Genomic DNA, 22,647 nt, shown 5'->3' on the forward strand with positions numbered 1-22,647 from the left:
CTTGCCACTTGGGCTCCCTTTGTCCCAGCACATTGTCCAGAGACCAGCCCCAGCTCCTAGGAGACAAGCCCCGTGGGCATTTGTCTGGCCTCGGAGTCTAGAGGAGGCACCCTTTCCTGCCGTGGATCTCCGCGCTGGGTTTTGCCTCAGAGCCATTTGGGGCACTTTTTCTAAATTCGCCATGATGGCCAAGGCCAACTGCAGAGATTCTCATTCGGCTGGTTTGAGGCCTAGGTGTGTTCCAAGCCCTCGGGTGGCCAGGGTCACCCGCTGCGTCGCTGAGGTCAGCTTGTAGGCTCGGGTGAGCCCATTCGTGTTGCACAGCAGATGAACGGCCAGGTGCGGGCCACGGCTGCCGGTTTGGAATGGGCGCGGGGGCTGTTCTCACGTCAACTCCATGAAGAGTTCCTGTTCCTGTTCTGCGGTTTTGCTTCACAGGCTAGCCTGCCTAGGTCAGCAGGCCCCTGGAGAAGAAGCTAGAAGGATCGCAGTTGATCACTGTCTAGCTGGGTGCAGACTGGCCCAGCAGGTTTGGGTGTTCCAGGCTGCACCCAAGTGGCTGCAGGGATGGCCCTGAGGGCGAGCTTTTGTAGTTTGTCAGGTGTGTGCAGGCCCGCCCCTTGCCCCGCCCCCTCCCTCTGGGGCCCAAGCCTCCACTCTGGCAGGAAGGTCCTGTACCGCGTTCAAGGTCAATTCCCCCAAGGTGAGAGGGGCCAGGAGGCAGACCCCTCCCACTTGAGGTCTCTGGCTTCTCTCCTAGAGCACTTAGAGTTCGCTGCTGTGATCTAATCTTCTGGAGAAATGCCAAATCCTCAAGCCTCCAAGGTGTTCCGGAGGCAGGGTCAGCAGCTAGAGCCTTCTGTGCTATTGACCGAGAGGAATGGGAGGGCAGCCGTGCAGGTGGCACCGGGCGGAGTGAGTTCCAAGGCCACATCCTCTTGTCTGCACCTGCCCTGGGCCCTGGGAAATCGCTCCAAGTATGTTTTCCTCTGCAAGCAGCTATGGCCACATCAGAGACCAGAATCCATGTGTGAAATGGCCCTTGTGTATCTCTCCCCATTTTTTTTTTTAAATAAAGGTATTTATTATTTTTTTTAATGTTTATTTTTGAGACAGAGACAGAGCATGAATGGGAGAGGGTCAGAGAAACAGAATCTGAAGCAGGCTCCAGGCTCTGAGCTGTCAGCACAGAGCCCGACGTGGGGCTCGAGCTCATGGACTGCGAGATCATGACCTGAGCTGAAGTCGGATGCTCAACCGACTGAGCCACCCAGGTGCCCCTAAAGGTATTTATTTTAAAGTAAAGCTTATTGAGGTGTAATTTACAGTGAGATTCACTTTTTTAGTGTGCAAGTCTATGAATTTTGACAAACGTTTATAGTGGCATAACCATCACTGCGATCCATATTTCCATCACCTGGAAACGTTCCCTCTTACCCACTCCCCCGCCCCGGTGGGGCAATCAGCCCTGATCTGTTCTCTGTCCCTGCAGTTCCCCAGTCTCTCCTTGCCACCACCCCCCCCCCAGAGGACTCTGGGATTGTCCCCTTCCACACCCTTACACCGGATATTGGCTCAGAACCCTCCCCCAGGACACCCCAAGTTAACAAGTCCCCCCTTCCCAACACCAGACTCTTGAGAGCACTGATCACTGAGTGGGGTGAAGGCCACCTCTCCTCCCCTAGTAAACTCGAGACCCCACGCAGAGAGGAACACGGGTGTTTCATCCATCACCGTATCCGCTAGAACAGAGAAGGGGCTCAAAGTTTGTTAAATTCATGAAAACCCCTATGAGAAAGGCGTGGGTCCGCAGCCTCCTGTGGCCCCCTGGGCGCCTCCTCTTTGGGCGTGCGTAGATGAGATGGCCACAGCCAGGCTCCGGGGACCGTCCCCTGACTACAGATCCGCATGCCCTCTCTGGCCCCTGGCCCTTTGATAGGGGTCACGGTAGGGACGTCGGTGGTCCACCAACCTCTAGCAGCCACGCTTTCAGGGCACCCAGCCCCCCAGCCAGAAACTCAGGAGTCTCTCGAGTCCCCTTCTTCACCCCTGTCTCTGGCCCCCTTACGACCACTCACAAGACCGTGTCCCAGCCCGACCCGTCCTTAACTCCTCCGCTCCCACTGAAACCCCGGCGGCCCTCCACCCTGACCTCATCCTCGCCTCAAGCCTCACCTCTCCTCCCCCGCCCCTGGCGTCCTGCGGTCACACCACACTGTTTGCAGTTCCAGAACCGGGCTTCTCACACCTGGGCCGCTGTGAGTGCTCGGCATTCTCAGGGCCAGGCGACCACGAGAGGCTTCCGCGGATCTCCGACTACCACCAACCCCGTCCGTGTCTGCTGACTCTGCTCCCCTTTGCTTTCCCCCGCAGCCCCCTCTAAGACGGCGGTCTGCAGATTTCTGTGTGCACCATTAGCAGCCACACCCTGGAGCGCAGTGCCCTCGGCCAAGGGTTTCCATCGGCCCTGTTCAGTGCCTGTGGTGCCTGGCACATAGTAGGTGCTCAGTAAATACATGCTGTTGACGGTTTTGTGTCCTCCCGCCCCCCCCTCCCCCAGATGTCCAGCCCTTCCCTCCCTCCTGGTCAGCTCGAGGATCCCTTCCTCCAGGACCTCCTTCCGCCTGCCCCAAAGAATCAAGCTGCTCTTCCCAGGCCCCAGTGTTTCCAAAGCCGCGTCAAGTCAGTTGTTTGGGCAGATGGCTGGGGGCTCCCAGGACAGAGCCACATCTCAGTCCGCGTGGTTTACAAAACGGATGCTCCATAAATGATGGGGAGTGAATTTAGAACTAGTGACCCAGGGGCAGACTGTTGTTCCCCGAGGCCCCAGTCTGTCAGCTTACTTAACTCTCCTCTGGAAGCCCTAGGAATGGCTGCGTCGACTCTCGGGCCGGGACGCACTGCTCGCGGTACTCCCTGACGCTCCACATCCTGGTTTGATAATAAGTGATGAGAACCCAGGGACCTGGAGACTGCTGTTAAGAAACAGGAGCGGGGCGCCCGGGTGGCTCTGTCGGTTGAGCCTGGGACTCTTGATTTCAATTCAGGTCATGATTGTAGAGTGTGTGCTAGCAGCTTGGAGCCTGCTTGGGATTCTCTCTCTCCCCCTCTCTGTCTCCCCCCGCCCCCCTCCAAATAAATAAATTAAAAAAAACAACAGGAGTGCTTGGGTGATGTTTTCACTTCTCCTTCCACCTCTTTGGCCCTCGGGGCCAGGACAGAAACCACAGAAGGAAAAGGCTGCTGACTGCCGGGCCGACCCCCTGCAGCCCGAGGGCGCGCCCAGGGCGAGGGTCGAGCCCGGGAGGAGCTAGGCGGGGCGGGGCCTGCACTGGGGCGGGGCCGGGGCGGGGCCGGGGCGGGGCGTCCCGGGCGGGGTAGCGGCGGCCGCAGCAGGCGGGCGCACTCGGGTCGAGCCATGCTGGCCGCGCGCGTGGAGTACGTCGCGCCCTGGTGGGTGGCGTGGCTGCACAGCGTCCCGCACCTGGGCCTGCGCCTGCAGCCGGTGAACAGCACATTCAACCCCCGCGATGAGAGTTACCGGGAGGTGAGTTCGCGCCGCCGGGACCCGGGTCACGGCCGGCGCCCCAAGCCCCCGCGGCACCCCTTCCCCCTCCCGGCCCGCCGCGCTCCATACGCCTCTCCGACCCGCCCCCACTCTCCCCCCGCAGCCTCGTCACCCCTCTCCCTTTCTCCCCCGGGACGCTTGGCCACGGCCTTCCCGTCTGGGAACCTCGTGGGCCGGGGAAACTGGAAAGATGGGAGTTATGCCCGGGATGGGATACGGGGAGGAAGGGCGCGGCGGCTGCGCGCGGGGGAAGGGGCCGAGCGCGGGGGATTGGGTATTTGTGGCGGTACCCGGGCAGCTCCTGAGCGAGCTCCGGGGATGCCAGAGGCGCCTCGGGCTTTTCCTCCGTCTGCGGTTCCAAGACGGGCGCTCTCTTTCCGGGTGTGTGTGGCCTGGGAGAAGTTTGGGCAGAAACTGGTCTCCCCGAGTTCAGCTCCGCAGCGCCCCTCCCTCCCCAGCCCTGCCTGCGGGGCGGGAGCCGCTGCCGACACCTCTGCCTGGGCCCCTCTTGGACGTCTGCAGGGCTGGGGGAGGCGGCTGAGTGGGCAGCTGGGGGTGATTTCCCTCCAAGGCCCTGGATTTCTGGGGTCTTGACTTCGTGGCCGGCCACTCCCCTCATCCTCGCGTTCTGCCCTTTCTCCGCTCGGCCGGCCCTCCCCTCTGCCGTTTCTGTACTGCCCTAGGGGGAGGGGCTCCCCAGACCTCCAGGCCCTGGCGGAGCTGCACATTTCTCCCAGCCTTCTGGGTCTGGCCAAGGCCACCCCGGCCTCCCGTGGCCCAGCTGAGTCAATTCACTGTTGGGTCAAAGATTCCGGCTGAAAAGCCCAGGACGGGACCCATCTTGGGACTTTGACCCCTGGTGGCCTTTGCCTGCAGAGTGTCAGGTTCTCAGGCGTGATCTGCCAGTGTGGGGCAGGTCGGGGCAGAGCGGGGCCTCTGCTGGGTCTAGAGAGGCTGAGCGGGAGGCTGAGCCTGGAGTCAGCTGTTCGCCTGTTCCCCCACCAGGCCTTTCTCCTGCAGGGCCCCGGGGATCCTGATCTGGCAGGGTGTGCAGTGCCCCCGTGGTGACGGGAGTCTAATAATAACGCCTAGTGTCCCTGTCGCCCTCAGGCCCTGGGCACATGGGGCCTGCCCTTCCAGAAAGAGGAGGCTATCAGGACCCCTTCCTGCTAAGACAGTTGGGCGGGTTAGCCAGGCTCCCTCCTAATATGTTTTTGCCCCTCCCTCTCCCGGAGCCCAGCCTGTGGAAGTCAGCCTTCCCTGAGAATGTGGCCGCCTGGGGATAGCTCCAGGGAATCTTCCGCTCCCAATGAATGCATGAAAAGAGGCGGATATGATTTCTGAGACAGCTGTGTTGTTGGGTGTGTGTGTGTGTGTGTGTGTGTTCGTGTGTTCGTGTTCGTTGCTGTGTCCCAAATCCTGCGCCCAGATCCTGCACCCAGGGTCTCCAACCATAATTTTATTCTCTCCACGGGAAGAAATCTAAACTGGCTGGGACAAGAAGCCCTGGGGGCAGGGGTAGGGTACTCTCCCTCCCCCTCCCCCACTACGACCCCAGAGACAGTGCCTGTCCAGCCAGCATCTGTGGCTGGCAGGGCCTGAACCTCCCCGACCCCACCGAGTCCCGTGGACAGGTGGCTGCTGAGCCAGCGGGACCCACTCACAGCCCCCTGCCCCTCTCGTCCCAGGGTTTAGACCCTGGCACACCGAACTGGGCATCAAATGACTCCCAGTGATGAGCGGCCCTCCTGGCCCTTCTCCTGAGGGCACCGAGTGCGAGGTGGGTGTGAGTGGCCAGGATGGGAAGTGTGGCTCGGGGCGTTATTTTAGGTGGCTCATACTTGGCTGAGTTCCTCAGTTGTCTGACCGTGGGTCTCTCCTGGAAGTCCCTTTCCTCCCAAGTGCCAGGTCAGTTACCACGGATCGGGCACCTTCTGCTGTCAGTCATCTGAGTGCTCCACAAACTAGATTGGGGCCAGGGCTGTGCTGGGCATGGGGTCACGTGATCGCCAAGGCCGCCAGGGCTTCTGGGCCAGGGCTTCTGGGCATCAGGCTACCGCAGCTGAGTAGGTGGGGCTGGGGCTCTGCCATCCAGCTGTCTGGGTTGGAATCCCAGTTTTATCACTTACCGTGTGTCATAGCAGGTGTCTGTCCGTCTCTGAGCCTCCCTTCCCTCATCTGTAAGTACCGAATGAGACGTTGCATGAGACGCACTTAGTACATAGAGGGACGTAGTGGGACCCAGTGATACAAATCATTAGATGGGCTGGGGGCTCAGTAACGTGTCCAAGGGCAATACTCCTCTCGGGCGACAGAGCACTGCATCCGGCTGTGTCTCTTTTCCAGAACAAGCTACTTGGGTTCCTTCCTTCAGCTGTGCCTTCACCACCCCACCCCCACCCCCCAGTGCAGGGAGACCAGATGAAGTGTCTTAGTAAAGTTCCAGATGCCGTGCAAATGTTCGCAGTGGCCACGGTCAACATGCAAGAGCCACACGTGTGCTTCCTGTTCCACCTTTCCTTTCCCTGCTTCTGTAGACCGGGTGTCCTTTCCAGATGTGCATGGTGAGGTGGAGGAGAGGTTTTCAACTTTTTGCGTTTAGACCGAGAGGTTTGCAACGTTTTGCATTTAGACGTGGATTTCCACATGTTAATTTTGGATGGTGCTTCAGTTCCTAGGCTCCCCAGAGAGTCCCAAGTGTGTGACCTCAGGCCAGGGGTGGGGACAGCGTGGGGGCCGGACCCAGAACTACAGGGCTTCCCCCCACCCCCTTCCTTGGGGGCAGCTCTCAGGAGGAAAGGCCCGGCTGGGAGCCGGGGAGCCAAAGTTGGAATGAGGAAGCCCCATTCATTCAGTCTGAACACTGAGTCATGGTCATGGGACAATCACGCTGCGCCCCCCTCCCCTGCTGGTGGTGGGGGGGCTTAACCCTTCCCTCCAGTGCTGCAGCTCCCCTCCCTCCGGCCTCACCCTCCGCCCCCGAGGCTCGCTCACTTTCTAGCTGTCTCCTGACCTCTTGGGGTGAGGGGGACCCAGGCTGTCGCCCCTTCCCCTGCCTAGTGCAGAAGCCCCTCGTGGTCCGCGTTCCCAGAGTACAGATCAGTCAGTGCCGCCTCAACTTGGGTCCTGGGTTCGTGCTCTGGGTTTCTCATTACAGAGTGACAAACCAGAACTAATTGAAATCACTTTGAGGGGGGAGAGACAGGAGCCCCGAGCCCTGCTGTGGAGCTGCTGTGGGCTGGTGTTGGGCAGAGTGGGGAGGTGGGAGCTGCCGGGCACTGTGGAGGTGGGACTGATGTGGGAAACTACTTTCCAGGCTCTGTGAGAGCGGGGGACTTGTGAGCAGAGCTCCCAGGTCCCTTTGGAAGGGAGGTTTGCTCTCCCCCACCCCCACTGCCACCGCACATAGGGACTTGCAGTGTTAATTAGGGGCAGGAACATAATTGTCTATCCCAGGGTGGCAGGTGACACCCAGGCGGCTGTGGGGTTCTGCTGGTTAGGCTTCCGCTCCTTCTTCCCTCCAGCTCCTCCTTCCTCCTCTTCTCCCTTCCCCAACTTCCTCCTTTCCTTCCCTGCCCTCCCCGCCGTCGCACCCTATCCCCCCAGCACCCAGAGAGACGTCTGGAGGTGAACTGCTAACCAAAGGGCCCCCCTGCATTTGGGTTTCCCAGGCCTGGCCTCTCCCAGGCTGGGCCGCATCACCGGGAACCCACTTGAGGCAGCTGCCCAGCTTGGGAGGCCCTGCCCCCGGAACTGGGCTCACAGGGGGCAGGGGGCTCTGAGAGCATGACCTAGGGGAGCCAGCACACAGACTAAGGGCAGCAGCTGGCTGTGGTTTGCAGAGACTGAAATGGCACCAGCCCATGTCTAGACTACCGCTTAGAGGTCCTCCCTTGCTGGGTGGGGACGCATGGCAGAGTGGTGGCTTTGCCTGTGTAGGGAGAGGTTGGGAAGGGGGCCGGCCAGGAGGCCAGCTAGAAGTCAAGGGTAGCTGGGAGGAGGTCTGGATGTGAACCGCTCTCTGAGGTATACAAAAGGTCTGTTGGGGTTTTGTATATACAAAAGGTCTGTTGGGGTTCCTTTTTTTTTTTTCCCCGGTAGGAACAACTTAAAGGAAAGTGCACACTCTTAAGTGTGCACCTCAATACGTGTATGTGATACCATCCTGAGAGAGTATTCCCACCTCCCCAGGGCTCCCTCACACTCCTTCCCAGTCCATACCCTCCCAAAGGGAATTACTGTTCCCACTTGTCACTATAGATAGGTACGCTTCTCTAGGGTGCCTGGGTGGCTCAGTTGGTTGAGCATCTGACTCTTGATTCCGGCTCAGGTCATGACCCCAGGGTCGCGGGATCGAGCCCCATGCTGAGTGTGGAGCCTGCTTGAGATTCTCCCTCTCCTTCTCCCCGCCCCCGCCCTTCCCTCTCTCTCCCTCTGCCCTTTCCCCGCTTGCTCACACACAGGCACATGCACTTTTTCTCTCTCTAAAAAAATAATAATAATAAAAACATAGGTGGGTTTCTTCGACGTTGAACTTTATGTCTGCCGTTTTGCCTGGCCTGTCTCCCCCACCGCTGTGCCCGTGAGATCACCGTCCGGCCGTGTGTGTAGCCGCACCTTTCTTCCCATGGCCGCGTACTATTCCAGCGTATGACTATAGCACGTCGCACATGTATCTGTTTTCTTGTTGGTGGACGTTTGCATTGTTTCCGCCCTTGGGCTGTTACCACTGCGGTGAACGTTCCTGTCTGTATCCTGTGGGGACACAAGCCCTCTTTTCTGTAAAGTAAATATCCTAGAGGGGAATTGCTGGGTTGTGGGCATATGCTCGTTGTGCAGTGGTTTGCAGATTGGTCAGGGGATCCCTGGGTTTTAGCAGAGGGGCCTCGGGGGCCTGCGAGAGGGTGGCCAGGACAAAGCGTGGCTTTTCGGTCCACTCCTCGGTGAGAGGAGGCCCTGAATAGCGGGGCTCCGCTAAGCAAGCGTGTTTGAAGCAAACATTAAGCTGCTGGAAGAGGTTTGAGAAAAGTCTGTCGGTGCTCATCAGTGCTCCCAGACTTGAGCGGGATACAGATCTCCTGGGACCGTCCCTAGATGCCGTTCTGACTCACTAGGGTCCAGAATGAGGCTTGAGACCCTGCATTTCTAACAAGATTCTGCATTCTAAGAGAGGTCCATGTTGAGCGGGTCAGTGAACTTCACTTTGAGTAGTGAGCCTCTAACATCCAGTCTTCCTTGGCCCCCTTCACCTTGGCCCGGGGCTGCAGGACCCTCCAGTGAGGACGAATGGGCTAGGGGCAGGAAGGGGGTCTCTCCTTTCTACTGTCTCACCTGGGTGGGGGCCTCCCGGATCAGTCACGGGACAGGCGGTGCCCGGCCACACCTTGAGGACTGCAGGGACCTTTCTGCAGGGGTGATGTGTTCAGACCCACTGGGCCTTCCCAGCTGCCTGCAGGTGGGCTTACCGTCCATGCTGCTGAGGGAGGGAGGCGAGCGGAGAGGCGAGTTCCCGCAACACCAGTGATGTATTTTTCCCAGGTGGAGATGAAACCACACTACGCCCTCCACCATCCCCATTCCCAAAAGAGCCATTGCCCCTGCCCGCTTCTGGACCGTCCCCACCACGCTGGCTGTTTGTCCCTAGGCTCAGAAGCCTGCAGGTGCAGGCAACGGGCAGAGCAGGTGGAGTCAGGGTCCCCGAGACCTCACAGGGCCAAGCAGCCAAGCAGAGAAAGACAAGGCGGACCCAGCAGGTGCCTCATTTCTCTGAGCCCCCGCTCCCCTCCCCCCTCACGCCGCCGAAAATGGCCCCCAGCCTGAGGACAGCAGAGCGCAGCTTCTGTGTTTCAGGGTTGTCTCCTATGGGTACGTGGCCCTGCTCAAGTCTGGTCTCCCACCTTAGACCAGGAGGTCCTGGGCTCCCAGCCCAACAGTCCCAGCCCGGACTAGAGGGCAGGGGGCTCCAGACCAGGAACACCCCCCCCCCCCCGGGGGCATGTGGGGAGCAGGGTGAGGCTGTCAGCTCAGGAGCCTGACTTACAGCCAGGTCCGGCCCTGGCTGGCGGCCACCAATCCTGGGGCCATCTGGTGTCCATCTGGCTGAAGCAAGAGACTGGAGGGCAAGGAGGGGAGTGCCTCCGGGCCGCCTGACAGACGGCAGCTCTCTTTGCAGGACCCCGAGGAGCTCGGCTGGCCTGAGACGGGCTTCAGAATCTTGGGCTTTGCTGCTGCCCTTGGCCCCTGGCGGACGTCTATCCCTTTACGGATTTAGTGAAAGGGACCCCCCCGGGTGCATGTTCTGACCTCTCCCCTCCCCCTCCAGCACAGCGCTGGCTTCTGGTTTCTCTGGAGGGACCCCAGCATCTAGAGCAAGGCTCAGAGGAAGCAGATGTACCAGGCGTCCCTTCCTGGCCCTGGCCCAGGTTCCGCTTGGCTTCTGAGACATCCTGCCCAAGCCCTGTGTCCTCCAGGAGACCACAGCCCTCGGACCCCCGGGGATGTCCCCCTCCTTGTCTGTCCCCCAGCCACGCAGCTCAGCACCCGCAGCCCCCACTGCCAGCGGGCGGTTCCTGCCTCGTCTCTTGGACATCTCAGGGCTGCTCATCAGGCAGGGCCTGGTCCCTATCTCCATGCAGGTGCATAAGCCACCAACCTGAGCCCAGCTCCTTCTCCCTCACATCCGCCCCCGCACCCCCCGCCCAGCCCCGGTGCCAGGCCCCGTGTGGACAGGGCGAGAACCTCAACTGTGGGAGGAGGGAGGAAGGGCAGAGGAGGGGATGGGTGACCGACCACGTGCAGTCACGGCTCCTACACTCACAGCCCGAGTGGGAGCTCAGGGCCCCGGGGCAGGGCGCCTTCCGGATCTGCCCTGGGACCAAGTGCTGACCCCAGGCATCTCCCCTATAGTCACTGATGTTCCTGGGGCTGGTGGCCGCCGTCTGCCTGGGCCTGAACCTCATCTTCCTCGCGGCGTACATGGTCTGTGCATGCTGCTGCAGGCGGGACGAGGCCATACAGACCAAGCGGCGCAACTCCTGCTGTGTCACCTGGACGGCGGTGGTGGCCGGCCTCGTCTGCTGGTGAGTGTCCCTGTGTGCACTGGGTGCCGCCTTGCAGACCATGTACCCTCTCCCTCCACCACCAGCCCCTCACCAAACCCCAAGGGGTTCGTCCGCTGTCTGGCCACATCCTCCTGACCGAGTTCCGGGTACCTTGATGGCAGAGCCCTTCACAGGGTGAAGGCGTTTCTTGCGAAGCAGAGGGAATTGGATTCGTGGGGTGGTGATGGGGGTCTCCCTAGTGCACCTCTGTCCTGGTGTAGTCCTGTGCATCGTGGCCGGGCACGTGCCTGCCCCCATCGGCAGCTCCTGGAGCAGTTTGCCAGATGGCATTCCCGGACGGAGGGGGTGTCTGCTGTTTGCATCCCGGTACCCTCCCGGCTGGTCTGTGAGGTCAGAGAAAATTTGGCTGCAGTCTCCATCAATTCCATCTTCTCAAGAGATCAATAGCTCTTAGTGCCTTCTGACGGCGCATGAGGGTTTCTAACTCTGTGCCAGAGCCCGCGCCCCCCGGGCCGTGTCCACACACACCCTGGGTCTGTTTTCGGGAGTTGCTTGTATGTTTCTTGTTTTCGTATCTGCAGAGGTTTTTCCAAAAGCCTCGGATCCACCCTGATATGCTCCTGGGGGTGGTCACCCTCGAGGCGTAGAGACCCTCATTGCCAAGTGTCCATTGTATCCAAGAACCCACAGTGGGACTTAGCTCTCTGCCTCAGCGGCAGGATGAGAGGCGGGCGGGACGCAGTGATCCTGGGCCGTTAGCCTCACTTCTCTACTGTGGTCTCTTCTCCATTAGAACATGGTCACGTCCCGTCCCGCCTGCAGCGTAAGGGTCCTCTAAGCCAAGGAAGGAAGGAACCGGAAGCAGGGTAGCAATGATGCCAACGTACTGAGCACTAGGGCTGGTGGGGGTGGGGGGGGGGGGAGAGCAGGGAACGTGCAGCTGGGTCCTAAATCATAAACTGCCTGAGTCAGGAGTTCAAAGACGAGTCTGACGCCCAGCAGAGAGGAGCTCCCACAAAGTAACCAGAATAAAGGCCGCCTGCTGGAGGGGGGCAGGGGGCAGGAGACAGTGAAGGAAACTGTAGTGCTTACCACACAGCGAGCCCTCTCTGTGAGAACTCAGAGTAAAAAAAAAACAAAAAAACCTCTACAAATGACAGAAGAATACTTTGGAACAGTGAGAATGACTTTACGAGGGTCAATCCCAATAAGCAATAATGACCAGCTGTGGAAGGAAAACTCAGAACAGAAATGTGACATGACTCATCCTTCAAAATTCTACATGCTATTTGCACCAGGCAAGAGCGAGCCGGCGGTGAGCACAGGTGCTAATTCTGCCTTCTGTGGCTCCTGGTCCACTGGGAGAGGCAGAGAATTATACACTTGTTTACAATTACAAACTAAATTGCAAACTAAGAAGTAAGTTCGGAGGAAAGGAACAAGCGTCAAGTTGGATGGCCGACTCGAGTCGGGCATTACTGGGTGATGGACGCCAAGATCCATAGGGTGACCAGGCAAAAGTGGGGGGCAAGGTAGGAGGAGGTACTTCCAGCCAGAAGGAAGAGGAGTGCGTGCAAAGGCCCTGTGGCAAGAGGGAGTACAGGACATTTAAGGAACTGGAAGAAGCCAGTGAGGCTAGAGCAGAGAGAGCAGATGAGGGGGCTGGGGTGGGGGTGCTACGGGGATCTTGGGGAAGAGCAGTAAGTAGAGTGGCTGACAGTCACCTTCACTGGGGTTGTGCTCAGATTGGAAGGAACTGAGGGGTAGAGTCGGGGGGGGTGGGGAGTAGAAAAAGCAGGAGTAGCGGGGTACAAGGTGAGGCTGGGGGGGTTGGGGGGGGAGATGTTGCGTTGAGCTCTGACAGTAAGGATCCTGGAGAAGAGAGGAGATTCAATCCATAGAAGAAAGTACCAGCAGCAGGTTCCCGAAACGTCAAAAGGGATATGAGGAGAGCTCCTTGTGTTTTTCTGTTTGGGAGACAGTAATTTTATAGCTGGGAAAGATAGGCAGGGCCATCATCGCATTTATTCCGTCTCTTTCCTCAAGCAGAATGGTCCACGTGGCCCAGGCAGGACCCATGACACCCGGCGGGAGCTGGGAGGCCCTCGTTAAACAGCCAGGGCCATTTCTGGTCTTGAAGACCAGGTGCCCTCCTGGGCCAGCTCCAATAAATCCGGACTAGGAGAAGGCGGAGAAGTAGAATACCTCCAGTCCCCAAAACAGAGCAAGAGATGGAAAGGTGTTGGCTTCAGGCCAAATCCCCAGAAAACACTAGATCATGACACAGGTGACTAAAGGAGAAAGTTAGAAACGCAAGGGGCAAACAAAAGGTGTTTTTCCGAGCATAATAAAAATTAAAAAAAAAAAATTTTTTTAATGTTTATTTATTTTTTGAGAGATACAGACAGAGCCCAAGGGGAGGGGCAGAGAGAGAGGGAGACACAGAATCGGAAGCAGGCTCCAGGCTCTGAGCCATCAGCCCAGAGCCCGACGCGGGGGCTCGAACTTACGAACCGTGAGATCATGACCTGAGCCGAAGTCGGATGCTGAACCGACTGAGCCCCCCAGGCGCCCCTAAGTGCAGTGAACTGGAATGAAAGCTGGTTGAACATGCAGTTGAATGAACGGAACACACAGCGGGACAGCAAACCGTGGCCAGCGTGTGTGTGTGTGTGTGTGACTCAGAGGAAGCGGTAGGGACTTCGCTGTCAAATAAATGCACGTGCTCAGAGCACACTGACACGGTGGGCGCAGGGTGGGCGCCCCTTACCTGCACTTCTAACAGGCGCTCCAGGTGATTCTGCCCTGTGGTCCATGAGCCACTTTCCGAGAAACACTGAGCTCGTGGCTGAGCCTGCCCTGGGAGGAGGTTTCTGTGAAGTCTTCCCTAGATCTTTGCTCTTTAAGGAGAAAAGAAAACACATAAGTGCGTGCCCATGTGCATTCATCTCCTGCCACCCCCCCCCACAGGTAGTGTTTGTTCTGGGTGAGATCTCGGAGGCTGCACAGTGAACCCCCAGTGGCTCAGGTCGGACGAAGTCCGGCACATGACGTCGGCGAGATGTGAGATGATGTGTCCCGGCTGGAATGTTGGATCAAAACCAACTAGATGCGGTTTCACAAGGACAGATTGAAAGTTCTGCTTTTGCTTAAAACAAAACGAAAATCAGAGCGGCGCTACAGGCAGGAGGGGAGAGCAGGCTTGATCTGGTGGGGGGGGTCGTAGGCGGTGGGGAGAGGGGGGGCTGCCGGGGCTTAGCCCCCCGGGTGCTCGGAAGCAAGCGGACACCTGGCCGTGGGTGCCTCACCCACAGGCCGTGGTTAGGAGCGCCGGTGACCGGTTGGAGGGGTTGAACCTGGTGGACGGTGATGATGTGGGCCGGGGTCTGGAGGGCACGTGTCTGACCTGGAGAGCAGGAGGGAAGAGGTGACACGACACGGAGCCACATTCTGATGCCCAAGGGGCGTCTTGCAGAATTGGAGGCTTTTTCTGGGCCGCCTCCCAGGACAGTCGAGAACCAGCCGGTGCGCGGTGTGAGGATGTGGGCTGCAGCTCCATGTCAGAAGGAACTTTCTACCAGCTGGAAGGTTTCAGTATGGCAGGCGGCCCCATGGGTGCTGTGGGGAAGCAGGGGGAAAGGGTAGAGGATGGTGGGAGGGAGGCCCAGCTCCTGGAGGTTTCAGGAGAGACCTCAGGAGTCCCCCAAGCCTCCCTATGACAGTCACCTGGGGAGCAGCAGAATCCCTAGGGCCAGGCCAGCAACCTTCCCCGCTTTGGAGCTGCTGGATTGAAGACAGCAGTAGTATTCTCTGCCTAAGGGAAATGTACTGTAGAGCTGGTCAGCCAGGCCAGGGACAAGGTGGCCGTGAACCTTCACCCCCATCTCCCTCACCTGCCGGAACTCCCTCCCCTCCCTCCCTGGGGAGGAAAGAGCTCCTTACTCAAAAACCTGCTTTCCACGGCTGTTCACAGCAGCTGTGTTCGTAATCGCCAAAACTTGGATGCAGCCAAGGTACCCTCGCGTAGGTGAATGGGTAAATCCAGACACTGGACTGTCACTCAGCACTAAAAAGAAATGAGCTATCAAGCCATGAAAAGACGTGGAGAAACCTTAAATGCATAGCACTGTGTGAAAGGAGCCAGTCTGAAGCGGATGCAGACTGTTTGATTCCAACCATATGACATTCCGGGAAAGGCAAAGCTGTGGAGACAGTGAAAAGATCAGGGTGGCCGGGGAGGGAGGACGGGATAGGGGGAGCACAGATTTTTAGGGCAGCAAAACCGGTCCGTAGGATACCGTCATGGTGGGTATGTTTGTCCAAACCCACAGAATGTTCCAGACCCAGAGTGGTCCCTAGGGTAAGCTGTGGATGCTGGGTGATAATGACGTGTCCGTGCAGGTGTTCTCAATGGCACGGGGGATGTGGGAAATCTCTGTACCTCTGCTCGACTTTGCTGTGACTCGAAAACCGCTCTAAAAAATACTGTGCTTGAAAAAACAAAACAAAAAACTTTCTCTTCTGGGTGTCACCTCTGACTCTGTTTGGGGTCTCGCCTATAGTGCCGCGGTGGGCGTCGGTTTCTATGGAAACAGCGAGACCAATGACGGGGTGTACCAGCTGATCTACTCCCTGGACAACGCGAACCACACCTTCTCGGGGATAGATGCACTGGTAAGGCTCACGGGCAGCACTGGCCGGGCCGGGCGCAGCCCGTGAGGTCAGCGTGCTCAGAACAAGGGCCCCAGTCACGGCCCGGCCAGCTTGGCTCGGGGGTCGGGAGGGGGGGTGGAGCGGACACCCCTTGGGGCTGCATTTGGTTCTGCTGGGAGTAAACAGGCAATTTCTGCTCTTCGGGCAGGGAGGGGTGGTGAGGACAAAAGGAGAAAGGCTGACCGGGTCCTGGGAGGACACGGAGATGGCCGTGGACTCCAATCCTCTCCACTTCCGGAGGGCTGACCACTTCCCCGTTTGTCCAAGGGGAGCCTGAACGTGGACAATTAGCCCCGTGGTGTTTGATGTTCAGTTCAAATGCTCCATACGGGGCACCGCGAGGTCCAGAAGATGTCAAGGTGTGAAACGCTTCAAAACCAAGTGAAGCACCCCGAGGGGTGGGAAGACGAGGTGTCCTCCGGGCTCTGGCATCCAGCTGGGGCTCAGGGTGGAGGATGGGGTGGGCTGCCAGAGGAGGGGTCGGAATTTTAGGGCCACAACCACTCTGCTGGGCCCCTGGCCTGAGTGAGAGGCCGAGCCACGGGATCAGGGTTTTCTCAAACACTGGCCTTGGCCCCCTGGCCTCCAAGTGCTTGTCACCTCTGCTGTAAACAGCAGGCAGGTGTTTGGGCCGGTTTCCAGGGAGTCCCCGTGCCCCTAGGAGCCAGGCTCCGGTAGAAAACCAAAGGACAGTTTTCAGGGAAGCCAGTCCCTGGACATCCCCACTGCTCCCAGTCCCCTCTGGACCATGTCCCCTGCAGAGGGGTGACCTCAGCCAACAGCCAGGTCGTGTCTTTGGGCAGCCTCAGCCACAAAGTCCAGCCCCAGCCAGAGCATTTGGACACTGCCCTGGGACCCAATTCTGGAAGAGGGTTCGACCTCATTGCCCGCTCCTTCTCCCTAAGCTCCTCTAAGACCTTAATCCCTCCGCAGCCCTTGGCAGGGGGTGGGTGGTGCCCCTTAAAGAGACAGCGCCCAGGAAGGCTGCTGGCGTGGCTCTGGCCTCAGAGAGAGCCCTTCTGGGGAGCTGAGGGTCACACGCCAGACCAGGACCCACCTGTCCTGCAGCGCCTGTCCATCTACCCTTTGCATCCACCAGAACCCATCCCTGGAAGACTGCATCGTCCAGACATGGGGCAGAGGCAGCTCTGTGGGGCGAGGGTGGGCAGCTGGGATGTGGGGCTGAGGGCAGCCTTGAGGCCGCACACAGCCTGGCCGGCCGAGAGGCATGGAGGGGTCCTCACTTTCTGGGCCCCCCACCCCACCTTTACCCTAGCGGGGAAGGGCCTCCGTGGTTACTGCCTCTAGGCTCTGCCTCCCCCTCTCTCTCCACCCACAGCACCAGTTCCCCCTAGAGGAAGAACCCAGCCCCAGAAGGAGAGTCCCTTGCCCGGGGAAGCCCCAGAGACATGACCTGCACTAGTTGACCAGTGCCCATCATAAGGAATGGCCCCTGTCTCCCCCCGCCGGGGACTGAGATCGAGAATGCCAGGGCCATCCTGATGGGAAAGGCTGAGTTCTTCCTGTCCCGTAGATGAGAATATACACACAAAAGGAGCTGGGAACAAACCCCTAGGCTGGCCCATCTGCCCCAAGGGCTGAGTCTCCAGGCCAGATTTGGACATTCCACAGCGAGCCCCACGTCTCCAAACTCCCCCATGTTCCCAAAGGGAAGGGTTCTGTGTGTCCCTGGACGTCAGGCCCTCTTCTATGCACCATGTCTAAAAGTTGAGGTCAGGAGCCTCAGGGTTTTGTGATGGTCCAGCCAGCTGGGAGCTGCCTCTATCCTGCCCAGGACCACCTCCTGCCTCCTCTGGGTGAGCCCACGGGGGGCCCTGGTGGAAAGGCAGGGCTCTGGGCCCTTGCCAGGTCCTGTGAGGCTGGTTTGGGCCTCGGGGTAGGCACCCCACATACTGGGTCCCAAGGGTTGCAAGGGAAGCAGCAGCTTTTGGAGGGCTCCCCAGATCCAAGGGATGAAGGCCTACATCAGGGAAATGGTGTTCAATGCGATACTGTTGATGAAAGTGTCCGGTAATCTACAAAGTCCCCCCAGATGAGGTGACTATGATAATGAGTGCCATTATTATAATTACTGTAATTATATATGTTCCTGTAATCACTGTGAAGGAGAGAGGAGGCTTGGGTGAGTGGGAGTGGGGAGGGCAGGACTCCGAGGACAGGTCAGGCAGCCAGAACCGGGCCAGAGCAAGATGAGCCCTTCAGGGCTTTCCTGGATCGGAAGTCCCTCCCCTGCACCCTTCCACTCTGAGGACCCCAGTGGGTGGGGGCCGCAGCTCAAGGCTCAGGCAGGCCTGGCAGGGTTCTGGGTCAGCCGCACATTTTGATTTGGGGGGTGGTCAGAAAGGGTCATTTGCGAGTGCTGGTCGGGGGGTTTCTCTCTCTCGTCCAGTGCCCCTCATCTACCTCCTCTCCTCCAGTGAAGGGAGCCTGAGCTCCAGCGACTCACCCAGGGGACCAGGCACACCTCTGACCCCTCAGGGTCTCAGCTTAAAATAAGGGCCCCATGAGCTTGGCCGATTCAGACTTAAGGCACCCATTCCAGTGGCCAGTGTGGCCGCTCTGGGCTGTCTCCTTAGAGCCCCAGCAAGCCCATGGCAGCCGCTGGGTGAGGAATCCGGGGCACAGGGTTTGAAGCTAGTGTGTTTGGAACCAGAACCTGCACCCAGGTGTTCTGGTCTCAGCCCCTCCCTTCAGGATCTGAGACGGGGGGGCCCTCGTGGCCACCTGCAGAGGCTGTACCCCTCTGCCCCCTGATGCGGCTGCCCTTCTAGAAAACCTCATTAAGCAGAGAAGCTTCCTCCCCTCTGGAGGTTTTCAAACTTGAGTGCCTGATAAACACAGATTGCTGGGCCCTTCCCCAGAGTTTCTGATTTTGTAGGTCTGGCACAAGGCTGAGAATTTGCATCTGATCACCCAGCCGGCGCTTGGGCCAGGGACGACTGTTCTGTCGTCTGGGGGTACACCTGCTTGCTTGCCCCAACCCCAGCCCAGCCCAGGGAGCTGAGCCATCCGTCCCCTGTTGTTCACAGAGCTCGTCACCGGGGTGGGGGAGAACTCTGTCCCAACTCCGGGACGTCCCTGGTCCCTGTCCCTTGGGAGCTCTCATGTCACCCTCTGAGGCCGGGGGATGGAGGAGGAGTGGAGTGGAGTGGGGAACGGGGAGGGGGCAGGGCTGTAAGCAGGTCAACGTTGTGGTTTTAATTTTTTTATTGTCGTTATCTTCGGGAGGACATCAGGAGGGAAGCGAGGGGCCTGGCAGATGTTTTCCCGGCTTTTCTCTTTTGCCAAGAAGAGATTTAAGAAATCAAGAAGTTAAAGCTACGGAGCTATGGAAGGAGAAAAAAAAATCATCTTACAGAAAAAGTTTACAGATCATTTTTAGCAGCCCTTTGCTCTAGAGCCGGTTTTCTATCATGTAGGAATATAAAGCATATCCTAATCTTGGCACTTAGTAATGGTGCCTTTTGGACAAAACACTTACACGCGGATCTTACTGAATTGAAACGGAGAGTTTATTAGGGTGAGAGTTAGAGAATCTGCTTGTATGTCTTTTTTTCTTCCGTGTGAAGCTATAAACTGCCCAATCTAGACTACCTCTGCCGTCTGGTACCTCTCAGTCCTTACTCAACTTGTAAGAACGGAGAGCAAGCCGGAAAATGGAACAAGCCGCTGACGTTGAAAAACAAAACAAAGGGGAACAAAGAGGGCCATTCTCTTTTCTGGAACCCGGAGCTCATGGAGCAGCGCAGATGCGAAAAGCCTCAAAGTTGCCCCACCGCTGGTGGCCAGGAGTGTTACCTAATGGGCCTTCCCTCTGGGAAGCTTCTGCCCCCTCTGCTGGCATTTTATCTTCCTTCCAGACCTGGGGGAGCTGAGGCGGCCCCAGGAGGATTAGCACATACTCCGCCCTCCAGCCGGTTCTGCTCGTTGGTTTGGCCAGCCAGTTTCCACAAGAGAGTTTTCCCCCTGACACTGGCACGCGGGCTCAGAGCAGGCTTGCGGGGGCGAGCTCGGGGTCCCCAGGCTGCGTCCCCGGGTCCAGCGGGAACCCTGAGTCCGGGCTGTTTGAGCCAGACCCTATTTGTGCTTCTTGTTTGAAAGCCAAGGACAGTTCAGTGCCATCGCCCTTCCCTCTGTGCCTTTGGAAAGAAAGCTGTTCCTGCAGGGTCCACTCAGCCCCGGGCCCTCGAGGCCCAGCCGAGAGAGGGAACCTGTCCGTCCACCTGGCTGGACGGCCGCAGCAGGGGCGGGTGTGCGAGCCCTCAGAGCGGGCCCCGATTTCCCCCTGTCACTTGGCCAGGCTCTTCGGAGGCAGGATCGTCCGTCTGTGTCATTTCAAAGAACTATTGTTCTGCCCGGGCCCGGGACACCCGGGGAGCTGTTGCTGGGTCCCACGACAAAGCCTTCCTCTGGTGAGGCGTTTAGAGATCCGACTGTAGGAACAAGAAGTCAGGTAGCAACAGAGGAATTTTTCAGTGAAATATTCTATTCCTCAGTCTAAAAAAAAAGAATTGATCCTCCAAGATGTTCAAAGATTTAAGAGAATCTGCAAGGAAGCGAAACAGGTTGTCCTGTTTGTTTCCCCATCTGGGAGCCCGGGGCCTGGTTAAGGCCAGATTGGGCCTCCCCACTCCTGGCAGATGGAGGGACGTGAGGGCTGGCTGGGGGGGGGGGGAGGGATCGGGGCCTCTGCCCTCCTGCTCGTGTCAGGATAGTTGTTACCTCTCCAGCTTCCTCCCACCCGAGGAGGCCAGACTTAACAACCCCGGCCCCTCCCCAGGTATCCGGAACCACCCAGAAGATGGAGGCAGACCTAGAGCAGCACCTAGCTCGGCTCAGTGAGATCTTGGCTGCCCGGGGTGATTATATCCAGACGCTGAAGTTCATGCAGCAGATGGCGGGCAACATCATTGTCCAGCTGTCGGGGCTGCCGGCTTGGAGGGAGGTCACCGCAGAGCTGACCGAGCTGGCCGACGAGACCGGCTACGTGGAGTACTACAGGTGAGGGGCCAGGGGGTGGGCAGCGGGGGCTGTGCGTCTTCCTTCAGCCCAGCTTGCATTTGGGGGCCAGGCGGGGACTCCCCACCCGAAGGCCTCAAGAAGCCATGCCTGAAATCGGAGGGGTGTTGGTGCTGAGTGGTGGTCATGTAAAGCACGCTCCTTATGTGGGCAGGCCCAGAGGCCCAGAAAGGGGCAAAGGGGCCGTGAAGTGCCAGGACCCAGCACTGGAGGCTGGGCCTGGCCTCCAGGGACTCCTCCAGGACCAGCATTCTCCATGGCTGGTGCTGGGTAAGACGTAAGGGCTTTATAGGTTCCTCGCCGGCCAGGGTTTCTGGAGCAGGCTTCCCTACACCTGCAGACTCAGCCACAGGGGTGCCGGGGGTCAGGGAGACGGTGGCCTATCCGCCTGCATAGAGCTTCCCCTCATGGCAACTTCTTTTTTTTTTTTTTTTAATTTTTTTTTAACGTTCATTTATTATTGAGAGACAGAGAGATACAGAGCGTGAGCAGGGGAGGGGTAGAGAGAGGGGGAGACACAGAATCCGAAGCAGGCTCCAGGCTCTGAGCTGTCAGAGCACAGAGCCCGACACGGGGCTCGAACTCACGAACTGTGAGATCATTGACTTGAGCCGAAGTCGGCCGCCTAAGCGACTGAGCCACCCAGGCGCCCCCCGCTCATGGCAACTTCTAGGCAAAGGCAGAGATGCCCTAGCTTCACTAATGCAGAACCCGAGGGATGGGGGGCTGAGGGGCAGCACCCCACCTCGGCCACACCCAGCTGTACAAACTCATACCTACGTCATCTAACCTTGGGGCATCCGTCTGTGTCTCCCCTGCCTCCCAGACCCCATCCCGGGTGAAGGCACTGGACACAGGCCAGCTGACCAGGGACCGGCTACCTCCCTGTACGTGCAGCATCTAGTGAAGGTCACTCTGGGGAGAGCCAAGGAAGGAGGCGGCAGTCTTGGCGTTGGGTAGCTCCCCGCCCGAGTCTTCCACTCACAAAGTGCACCTCGCTGTGCCGCCAGGGCCCAGCACCTTGCACGGAGGGAGGCCCTGGGGTCGAAATGAATAAATGAGTCCTGAAGAGCAAACAGCAGCTCTTGGGATCCACCCCCGCCCCAAATGTGTTGGTTCCCCCTCAAGGCGTTAGGTCAGAGCCTTTACCCACCGCCCCATTGCACAATTTACACCAGTTTTCTGGATTCATTTCTCCTTTATGAGAAAGTCCCACCCCGGACTGACTAATAAGAACACAGAGGATATGCTTCTGGCGGGACCTCCAGTCCAGGGCTCTCCCTTCCCCTGGGGTAAGATAAAGCCAGACCTTGTCAACGGAAACGCATGAAGTCCCCAGCCCCCGCTGGCACTCGCCACTAGTCCCTGCAGCCCATCCAGCCCCTGCATCCCCAGGATATCACGGATCCAGCTTCCCACCAATTTTTTTTTCCCCTCACATCCAAAACTGCCATTCTCCCAAGCCACAGAAACTTCTCGACTCTTAAGGCCTTGGCTGTGACCCGTGACCTAAAACAGCGGCATCCGATTAGTCCCGTGACCTGAGGGCCATTCACTGTCCGAACGTTTGGAACCTTGGTCAGGGGGGCTCGGGGGCAGGTGGAAAGCGGGTGTCCACTTTGACCCTGCCTTTCTCTGTGAGTGGATCTGGAACAGAACCTTGTACACCCAAGGGCCTCGTGTGGGCATTCGGTAACGACAAAGATGAAATAAGTTAGAGTTTTCATATCAAAAGGGGCTTCTTTTTAAGACGATTTCATTAAAAAGGGAGGAAGATCATGATGAAACTTATCACCTGTTTCAGTGTGGGTGACCGAAGGGTCCCCTCTGACCCCCGATCCCCAGCCCCCTTGCTCAGGCTGAGGTGGAAAAGGCCTAGTCCAAGGTTAGCACCCGTGCATGGCCCCTGGAAACCATCGTGTTCTGTCCCTTCCTTCACCTGCTCTTTGCCCATTTCTTCCCTTGCCTCAACTTCCCTGGAACAGAGGACGTATTCCTCGACCTAACCAGCTTTCTCCTCTGAACAGACTCCTCATCTTCTCTTTCCAGATGGTTCTAAAGCACAGCCATCCAGCTAAGCAAATATTTTTTAGCACTTGTAGCCACAGCCTGGCCAAGTATTGGAGACCATAAAAAGCCAAGCCTCTTCGAGAGGCTTATAAGGGGTGTGACCAAGGCATCAGCGGAGGCCGGGTCCGGGAGAGCTCTGGGAGTAAGGGCCCGGGTAGCTCCTTCCAGAGCCAAGTTCTTGGTTAGAAACACATC

General features: G+C 58.4%; 1 protein-coding gene across 2 annotated transcripts in view; it reads left to right on the forward strand.

Annotated features, from left to right (window-relative positions):
• Nucleotides 1-3,382: 3,382 nt before the first annotated feature.
• Nucleotides 3,383-22,647, forward strand: part of TTYH2 (tweety family member 2) — a 37,879-nt gene continuing 18,614 nt past the window's right edge. The window contains exons 1-4 of one of the 2 annotated variants that reach the window (XM_086687936.1): nucleotides 3,383-3,547; nucleotides 10,475-10,647; nucleotides 15,192-15,303; nucleotides 20,144-20,364. In XM_086687936.1, coding sequence (XP_086544062.1) covers nucleotides 3,419-3,547; nucleotides 10,475-10,647; nucleotides 15,192-15,303; nucleotides 20,144-20,364 — 635 coding nt within the window. In that variant the 5' untranslated portion in view covers nucleotides 3,383-3,418. Of the gene's footprint in view, nucleotides 3,548-9,890; nucleotides 10,204-10,474; nucleotides 10,648-15,191; nucleotides 15,304-20,143; nucleotides 20,365-22,647 lie in introns of those variants that run through there. The other variant, XM_086687935.1, reaches the window with a different exon arrangement.

This window comes from Puma concolor, chromosome E1 (assembly GCF_028749965.1).
Source record: "Puma concolor isolate L17-30 chromosome E1, mPumCon1.1.hap2, whole genome shotgun sequence".
NCBI classification, from domain to species: Eukaryota; Metazoa; Chordata; class Mammalia; order Carnivora; family Felidae; genus Puma; species Puma concolor.